This window comes from Leptonychotes weddellii, chromosome 11 (genome assembly GCF_054177405.1).
Source record: "Leptonychotes weddellii isolate Sample4059 chromosome 11, ASM5417740v2, whole genome shotgun sequence".
In the NCBI taxonomy this organism is placed as follows: domain Eukaryota; kingdom Metazoa; phylum Chordata; class Mammalia; order Carnivora; family Phocidae; genus Leptonychotes; species Leptonychotes weddellii.
In genome coordinates this window covers 82,962,027-82,971,877 of record NC_138379.1, presented here as the reverse complement: position 1 = coordinate 82,971,877, position 9,851 = coordinate 82,962,027, and the positions used below count along the sequence as shown (strand labels likewise).

General features: G+C 48.0%; 1 protein-coding gene across 1 annotated transcript in view; it reads left to right on the top strand.

Annotated features, from left to right (window-relative positions):
• The first annotated feature begins 4,279 nt into the window (after window positions 1-4,279).
• The window catches only part of CEP164 (centrosomal protein 164), a 45,732-nt gene continuing 40,160 nt past the window's right edge, over window positions 4,280-9,851 (top strand). The window contains exons 1-2 of the mRNA XM_081797360.1: window positions 4,280-4,422; window positions 8,717-8,828. Of these exons, the coding sequence (XP_081653486.1) occupies window positions 4,341-4,422; window positions 8,717-8,828 (194 nt within the window). The 5' untranslated portion in view covers window positions 4,280-4,340. The remainder of the gene's footprint in view (window positions 4,423-8,716; window positions 8,829-9,851) is intronic.

The following is a 9,851-nucleotide window of genomic DNA, read 5'->3' as shown; positions in this document are numbered from 1 at the left end:
TGCTGCAGACTTCAAGTCCTGTTATTCTGCCTCCTAATACCCTAAGCATCTGGTCTTTCCTTTCTTTCTCACAGCCACCGGCTTAGTTCATAATTTCTTGCCTGTGCTTTCAGGAAAGCTTCCTAAGTGGTTGCTCTGCTTCTGTCCTTGCCCTCCTGAAATTAATTAGTTCTTAGACAGCTGTCAGAATATCTTGCTAAACTGCAGATCTGATCATGCCAGTCTCCTTTGTGAAATCCTGTGCTAAGTCCTCCCAAGCCCTTTATAGTGTGCTCCTGGCCTTCCACAGTAGATCTCTCTCCTGCCGCTTCTCCCATTGCGCCTTGCGTTCTGGTCGGGTCAGAGTGCTTAAGACCTCAGGTCAGAGAGACGTGGGGGCAGCATGCATGTTATGCTGTGCCCTTTGCTATCTGTGAAGCCTTGGGCAAGTTCTTTTTTATTTAACCTTGCTGAGCCTCACTTTCCTTATTTGAAAAACGAGGAGAATATTTTTTCTACCTCTTGGAGAGGACGAGGTGAGATGATGTATATATAGCATTAGTACGGTTCTTGGAACATAGGAAGTGTTCAGTGAATATAAACTTTTGTTGTCATAATGAATTCTCTGTGCCCACAGTGTTCTTCCTGCCTCTTTGCCTTTGTGCATGCTGTTTCTTCTGCCTTCTATTCCCTTATCCTGGTGAGCTCCTGCTTATTCTTGAAGAGCCCTCTCATTGGTCCTTTACTCTGATGCTTTCCCTGATCTTCCAAAATAAGGTTAGTCATCCCTACCTTGGTTTCCTGTTGTACCTCCTGTTACTTAAGGTGCTTCACACATTTTACAACCACGTCTTTATGTGTTTGGCTTCTTAGCGAGGCTCAGCTACAGTTCAGGACCTTGTGTAATCGGGCTTGTAGCCCTAACAGCACAGTGCCAGCCCATGGTAGGTGTTCAATAAGTGGTCACTGAACGTTGGAAAGGCCTTCACTTACATTCCCTGGTACTCGATCTGTCCCCTGGAACAAGGTAGAATAGGGCTTTCAAATATGTAAATAGTTACAGTAATAACAACAACTCACATTTATTGAGAGCTTACTATGTTTTAAGTATTTTACATGTATTGAATAATTTATTTTTATTATTTTTTTAAAGATTTTTTTATTTATTTGATAGAGACACAGCGAGAGAGGGAACACAAGCAGGGGGAGTGGGAGAGGGAGAAGCAGGCTTCCCGCGGAGCAGGGAGCCCGATGTGGGGCTCGATCCCAGGACCCTGGGATCATGACCTGAGGCGAAGGCAGATGCTTAACGACTGAGCCACCCAGGCACCCCTTATTTTTATTTTTTTAAAGATTTACTTTTTCTAGAGAGAGAGCCGGTGCAAGAGTGAGTGTGAGTGGGGGAGGGGCAGAGGGAGAGAGAAAATCTCAAGCAGACTCCCAGCTGAGTGTGGAGCCAGACATGGGGCTCGTTCTCATGACCCTGAGATCATGACCTGAGCCGAAATCAAGAGTCAGAGGCCTAACTGATTGAGCCACCCAGGTGTCCCCCATGTATGGAATAATTTGATTCTCACAACCCTTTGGGATAGACCTTGTTATCTCCATTTTACAGATGAGAAAACTGGGACAGCTTGCCCTGCTGGTAAGTGGCAGAGCTGGGATTCAGAGCCAAGAATGTTCCCAGACCCATGCTCAGTTACCACTACATAATCACCTCTCATGTCTCCCGCCTTCTCCCCAGTGCCTTCTTCAGTAAGTCTTTTCTCTGCTGCACTTTCTCTGTAACTGTTCCAGCAGAGTGGAAGAAATGCAGACACAGGGAACTCTCATTATGCATATGTGTGTGTAAGTATGCTCTGTTCGCTTGCAGGTGTTTTTATTCCTCATCGCATCTCTAGTGCCAGCAAGAAGTAAACTTAGTAGGTGCTCAGTAAATATTCTCGAATGAATAAACGATCTCTAGTGGCCATTAAAGGCATAGGATTTCTCTTCCCGCTACCTTCCTCATCCTACAGTTCCTGTCCTTTTGCTCCTGCCCTTACCCACGTCCTTTCTTAAGGCAGACAAGGCAAAGAAAGGAGGTAGAATATAGCCCACCCACATCTTAATTTTTTTCTGATGGAAGATTTGTTTGATGTTGGAATGATCCATGAATTTAGGTTTTCCTGGTTTTTCCTGACCTTTAAATATAGCTAAATAGGTATTCTGCCACAAAGAGATTTACTTGCCCCATGCTTTCCCGAGATGGGATATGTCTAGGGATATGTGACATCTCTCAAATGTGGGATTTCTCAAATGATCTGAGATGGCTGATACAGTGCCTTGTAATAGATCACTGCCCTGTTGGATTGAATGATGGCTAGCCTGATGTCCCCAGAGATCCTTTCCCTTTCCCTCTCCTCCCTAACTCAGAGAATTCAAGATTCCGGTGGCTCCTTAAGCCACATCAACCACCCTGGTTTCTGGTACCTTTCTGCCCTGCTTTTCCAGAGTCGGTGACCCCAGTTCTCTCTGACTGTGTGTGGAGGGAACGTTAGTTCCGCAGGGTGTTATGGGTTCTTCGGGTAGGAAGCAGATCTCCACTTGGGTTGATGTACTGCAGAGGAGAATGCTTCTTCCATTAGCCTGTCTTCCTGAGGCACGAAGTTAGTGCTTGGAGGTGTCACAGTGGGAATGAGAGGGGGGCAGAGCCTGACTCCCTTGGCTGCAGTGGGCTGACACAGGCAGCCGTCTCTCATGAGTCCTAAGGCAAGATACCTTCCTTGCTCATCTGTCAGCTGTCAGGGTACAGAGAGGACCATAGTAATGGTCCCTCCTATATCCTGTGCTGTTTATCAGGGGTCCCTCTCTAGGGGTCTGGGGACAGATTCAGAGCCACCAGATCGGGCCATGAGCACTCATTAGAGGATGCATCCTGACCTTTTGGATGACGGGGTCTTTCTGCTCCCTTCCCCCGCTATAAGAGGGCTGTGTTGTGTTCGCTGCTCCCGGTGGAACAGTGTCAGCTTCTGAAGAGGTCAGGCCCTGCTTCTCTAGGTTCCTGTCGGTCACATCAGGGTGGCGACAGCACTCCTAGCAGCACCACAGCCACTTTACAGGGTGACTTGTCTCTGCATCATCGGGAGCTTCAGTGTGGGAGCTGCCGTAGGGAAGAGTTGTGACCCGGGGTCCTGAGGTAGTTATAGGAGGAGGGATTGGAAGGGAGGAGCAATTCTAGAACGGGGCCAGCTTGTCAGTTGAACAATTCGACGCTGTCCCATCCCTGGGGCTACAAACCTTGGTTTCCAATTGGAAACTTTCCACCCCCATCCTCCTTCCTGGTCCTGTTAAACCTGCCATTGTGGCATCTGTCCCTTCTGCCTTCTCTCTGCTTCTGCCCTCGTTTAAGGCCTCGTCGTCTTTCCCCTGGATGGCGGCCTCCTCCGTGGTTTTCCCGACACCAGTCTCATTCCCCCGGTCCTGCCATGCCCCTCCTGCCAGCCTTCTCATCCTAGAAAAAGGCCACTCTGTGCCACTTTCTTTCACCAAAGCCCTCAGTGGCTCCCCTCTGCCACAGGGGAGAGGCGAGGCTCTTTCGCATGGTCTGCACGGCTCTCTGCCGCGACCTGGCTTTCCACCCCAGCCCCTGCTATGCCTGCTGGTGTCCAGCACTCCAGAACCGCTTGTCTGCACCCGACGCCCCCTTGCCTAGAACACCTCCACTTACACGACTCTTGACTGCCTTTGGTCCTCAGCCCCTTGAAAAAGCCTGCCTTCCTCCCTTCAGCGGGAATGTTCCTTCTCTCTCAGTACCTCCAGAGCAAGATGGTTTTATTCCCCTTCTGCCTTCCACTGTTCAAGTTGTGTTTGCTACTTCCACTAGATCGTAAGCTCCCTGAGGGCATTGCTGAATGCAAATAGGGATGTGTGTTGAGACAGTGTGACTGCACTGGGATACATTGGTATATGGGGGGGGGGGGCTGTTGCTAGTTCCTTTGGTGTTTCACTAGGGTTTTCTAGCAGGGGGTCCTATACTGTGAATTATTTCTCCTGTGTTGGGGGGGGTATGAAGTCAAACTCTTGAGAGGGCTGGGTTTCCAGATCTTTTGTGACCCACCGAGTGTTCAGCAAGTCTTTGGGAGGTGTGTCTCAAGGAACTTTCCCAGGTGCAGAGCCTAGAAGGCCTGAGTTCTGAGCTGTTGGTCCCACCCTTCACTGTCCCTGGAGTTGGAAAATCCCCGGCTGAGTTGGCTTGCATGGTCTGGTCTGATCCAGGTGCTCCATGACGCAGCTCCAGTTTTTCCCCTTTTAAGCTGGGTCACTGATGTTCTCTTTGGGTGCAGGTCTTTGGGACCTAGGTGTTCAAGCCCAGACCAATCATGGCGGGAAGACCCATCCGCATAGGAGACCAGCTGGTTCTGGAGGAAGACTATGATGAGACCTACATCCCCAGTGAGCAAGGTAAGAGGTCTGGGGTGCTCTGTAATAGTTCTTCGAGCGCAGGAATTATCTCTGATTGAGCTTTGTCCTTCTAATACGAAGTACGCTATGTGTGCAGGGCCTCTCCGTATATTTGGTTAGATCAGGGGTTGGAATACTGTAGTTCATGGACCTAACCTGGCCTGTTGCCTTCTTGTAAATAAAGTTTTATTAGAAAATAGCCATGCTTATTTGCTTATGTATTGTCTGTGGCTGCTTTCATGGCACAAGGGCAGTGTTGAGTGGTTGTGACAGAGCCATGTCACCCACGAAGCCTAAAATATTTACTGTCTGGCCCTTTACAGAAAAAGTTTGCTGACCTTGGGTTGGATCAGGGATTAATTTAATTTAATTTTTAAATTTTTATTTATTTATTAGAGAGAGAACGAGCAGGGGGAGAGGAAGAAGCTGAGTCCCCACTGAGCAAGTAGGCTGGTGTGGGGCTCTATCCCAGGACCCTGGGATCATGACCTGAGCCAAAGGCAGTTACTTGATCGACTGAGCCACGCAGGCGCCCTGATCAATGATTAATTTTAAATGAAAATATAGGGGTGCCTGGTTGACTCGGTAGAGCATGCGACTCTTGATCTCGGGGTTGTGAGTTCGAGCCCTACATTGGGCGTAGAGATTACTTAAAAATAAAACCTTAAAATAAATAAATAAATGAATGAATGAGTAAATAAATGAATAAGTAAATATTTTAAAATAGAAGTCCATCTTAAAAAATAAATGAAAACATAATAGGGGATACCATGAAATACAGTGTGTCCTGAAGCCAAGGGGGACCCAATTTCTTAAGAAGAAAACTAAAGCAGTGTTTTGTTTTTAACAGCAATAATAACAGAATTTACTGAGTGCTCCTCTGTGCCAGTCTCTGTGCTAAGAACTTTACATGTATTTCCTTTGCTTTTTTAAGGTTTTTTTTTTTTCTTTTTTTTTTACTTATTTAAGTGATCTCTATACCCCACGTGGGGCTTGAACTCACAAACCTGAGATCAGGAGTCGCATGCTTTTCCAACTGAGCCAGCCAGGAGCCCTACATGTACTTCCTTTTCAACCCTCGCAGCAGCTCCATCAGTTAGGTAGTGTTATCATTCCCATTTTACAGATGAGGAAATGAGGCACAGGAAGGTGAACTAACTTCCCTTCAGGCACAGGTCTGCTGAGCGGTGCAGCCGGGACCCGCAGCCAGGTGTCCTCAGGAAAGGGCCCGCATGTTAGCCTTCCTGTTTATGCTCTACCTTGCACCAGAGTGTTCTTACAGTGTAAAGCAGATCATATTAGGGCTCTGCTTTTAGTAATATTCTATTATATTTAGTATAGCCACTTGCCACAGGCCCTTTGCATCTGGTCTTCTGCCTGAGTGCTCTTTCCTCAGTGCTCTGCATGGCTAGCTCCCTTGTCTCCTACAGGTTTCAGTTGTGTTCCATTCTGAGAGGTTTCCCTTGACCCTTTCCAAAGGAGTGCCCCCTCCACCTTGACGTTCTCTATCTCATACCTCATTTACTTCCTTCATTACCTTTATCAGAAGATTTAATTCTTTGTGTATTTATTGATTTACTTCTTTAATGGTAGTTTCTTCTCCTAGAATATAGACTCCATAAGGGCAGAGACCATTTCTCTTATTCACAGCACATAGGAAGCACTCAAAAAATATTTGTGAGATCTGCGAATAAGTTAAGTCTCTGGCAAGCCAAATTCCAGCTGGTCCTTTGAAAAAGCGCTTTTTCTTCCCTAGTCCCCAGGTGTGTCAACCTCCACATTCCCCTGAGATGACCCAAACTGGTGATGCCTTTCTGGCCTGGGCTATTGTCATCTGAAGCATCGATGTATTTATTTCATTATTCCTGGGGCCTCTGGTGACGTATTCCAGTGGTTAGTTCATCTATCTTTTTCCCTGTAAGTAAGCTAGCTCTTAGCTCAGTACATACATCTCCCCTGTTCCTCCAGATCTCTGATGAAAGAGCTTTCTAAATGCTTTCCAAAGGCGTATAACGCAAGTCTCAGAGTCCATTCATACATAGCAAAATTGGAAAAGAAACAACTGCCTTCATGTCATGGGAGAGAGCATTCAGAGTGGAGAACAAGGCTGCTCAAGTATCATCCCACTTTCTCAGCGCAGATGTCCCCTGGCCCCACGCAGAAGTCACTGCTTTGTCTCTGCTCCCGTGGCACACACTGCATATCTCCATTCATGGTTTAGACTCCGTCGTGTGTCAGTAAGGTCCTCAAGGGGCTTCCTCTTCTCTAGTGCAGTCCATGCTAGTTAATTGAGTGATGAGCACTTTTGCAGCAAGATTTTGGAAATCTTGGGAGAGCTTGTGTCCCAGTAAGGCTGCCCTCATTCAGGACAGTTCTGGCTGTGGCTGGTGGGCTTCTTCCCCAGGCCCCTTGCCACACTGATGTCTTGGTCTTTTTTTTTTTTTTTTTAATTTTATTTATTTATTTGACAGAGAGAGACAGTGAGAGCGGGAACACAAGCAGGGGGAGTGGGAGAGGGAGAAGCAGGCTTCCGGCTGAGCAGGGAGCCCGATGCGGATCTGGATCCCAGGACCCTGGGATCATGACCTGAGCTGAAGGCAGACGCTTAACGATTGAGCCACCCAGGCGCCCCTGATGTCTTGGTCTTATTGTTTTGCCTTTGTCATCCTTGGCTTCAGATTACATTCTTGGAGTATGGCGATAGCATGCTTTGATTCAGGTGTACCATTTGTAATTTAGGAAGACAAAATTATATATGTTTATTATTTATATTTAGAGACATAACACCTGCTCACTTAAGAAAATTTAGAAAGTAAAGGTGAAGTAGAAAAAAGGTTGTCTAGGAAGAAACTCTGCTTTTCCTTTACTCTCACAGTCAAAATGCTGGCACCAGATGTGTGGGGATTTTCCTGACACCAGCTATAGGTCCTACAGTTCAGTTCAGTTCTGACACTGTCTGCCTGGAGAGAGCATCCGATCCCACAGGCTAAGGGCTCAGTCCCACAAGACTGCCCTTACTTCAGATGTCCGTAGCAAGTCCCAGGCGGTCCCTGGTACTTCTTTTTTTTTTTTAACAAGATTTTATTTATTTGACAGATAGTGAGAGTAGGAACACAAAGCAGGGGGAGTGGGAGAGGGAGAAGCAGGCTTTCCGCTGAGCAGGGAGCCTGATGCGGGGCTCGATCCCAGGACCCTGGGATCATGACCTGAGCCGAAGGCAGACGCTTAACGACTGAGCCACCCAGGCGCCCCTGTCCCTGGTACTTCTGACCAACAAGCTAGACACCAGAGTCCCATGCTCCCCTCCTTGGGTTAGATAATTTGCTAGAACAGGCCACAGAACTCAGGGAAACACTTAAAACTTCTATTTGCCAGTTTAATATATAATAAAGGATATCATAACAGATACAGATGAATAGCCAGATGAAGAGATACTTAGGGTGAGGTCTGAGAGGGTACCAAGTGCAGGAGCTTCTGTCTCTGTGGACTCGAGATGCGATATCCCCCTGGCACGTGGTTGTGTTCACCAACCCAGAGGCTTTCTGAGCCCCATAGTTTAGAGATTTTTATGGAAGCTTCTTCATCAAGTCATAATTGATCATTAACTCCTTTTCCAGCCCCTCTCCCCACTCCAGAGGATGGGAGTGAGGCTGAAAGTTCCAAGCATCGTCTTCTATTTTTTTTAAGGTTGATTTTATTTATTTATTTATTTATTTATTTATTTATTTATCACAAGCATACGAGCAGGGGGAGGGGCAGAGGGAGAAGTCGGTTCCCTGCTGAGCAGGGCTGACACAGGGCTCAATCCCAGGACCCCGTGGATCATGACCTGAGCCCAAGGCAGATGCTTAACTGACTGAGTCACCCAGGTGGGCCCCTCCCCCCTTTTTTCCAAGATTTTATTTTTAAGTAATTTCTACCCCCAGAGTGGGGCTTGAACTCACAACCCCGAGATCAAGAGTTGCATGCTCTACCGGCTAAGCCAGCCAGGCGCCGCTCTAAGTTCCAAGGTTTAATCATGGCTTGGTCTCTTTGGGGACCAGCCCCCATCCAGGAGCCTGCCCAGAGTCACCTCACTGGAAGAAAAGATGCTTCTGTTACTCAGGAAGTTCCAGGGGCTTTCGGAGCTCTGGGTCAGGAACTGGAGTCAAAGGCTAAATAGTAATAGGAACTGGGGGCAGAGACCAACATGTATATTTCTTATTATTGCACAAGGTTGACTGTGATTTTTTTTCTTGTTTCCATCCACATCCCCAACTTTCTTCCTTTCTCATCGTCCTGCCTCTTCTTGCAGAAATTCTTGAATTCGCCAGAGAGATTGGTATTGATCCCATCAAGGAACCGGAGCTGATGTGGCTGGCGCGGGAGGGCATTGTGGCCCCACTGCCTGTGGAGTGGAAGCCCTGGTAAGTTGGCACGCATGCGGCCTGCTGGCCTCGCCTCTCACGGTCACAGGGAGCCTGGCACTGGAGGTCAGCTTTCATTTGCCACCTTTCGAAGCCTGTCCTGCATAGAGTTGGGGACAGCGGTTGGGGACAATGGGGGCCATTCCTCCGTTGCGCTGCCTGATGCTTTGGGTCTGAGCTCAGGCCGACTTGCTCGTCCAGGGTCCCAGGAGCTGCTGCCTTGGGTCAGGTCCCACAACACCAGCATCTGTTTTCGACACCCTGGGGAAGTGTCATTGTTATTCTTTGCAGACTGCTGCTGAGAGTGACAATATGGAGAGCCCCTCAGCATGTCCACGGTGGATCCTGGTGCTAAGAGGCATTGTAGTGGGGCCAACAGACTGGCAGGGATTCTGTCTCCCTTGGCAAACTGTCCCTGACTTTGAGTCGTGGATTCGTTCATATTTTCAGTTTCGTTCTGAGCTCCCTGGATGGTGAGGAGCGGACTCACTCAGCTTGTCAGGAAACCAGGTTGATGGTGAGGAGGCTAACGGGGTCTCGCAGCTGTTGCCAGCACATCCTCGCCTGAAGACCTCATCCTGTCCCACTCTCGGGGACGGGGATGCGTGTTCTCCGTTTTGCAGGCCTGCTCTGTTCTCCTCCTTGTCACAGGCGCCCCGCGTGCCAGCTTGCCTCTTAAAGTGTGTGCTGAGTTTACTTCCTACCGCAGCCGGCCATTTGCCTGCCCTTGTCCCAGCTAGTGCCCAGGTGTCTTCTGGGGTCTTCCCTTCTGCTGGTCTTGTACGGTTTTGTGAGCAAGGTGTAATTATTTTGTTCTTATCCCTACCATTCGATGTGTTGGCCAAGCTTCAGAATGACTGCAACTGTGGCCTTATCATCCCTGCTGAAGAATCGTACGTAATCCTTTTAGCTTCTCCTCACGTGGCGGGCTCCCTGTTCTCTTGATCTTTTCAGCTGCGTTTCCTTGGATCTCCTCGTTTCATGACATCTTTCTTTTTTTTTTTTTTTTTTTTCCTGTTTTTT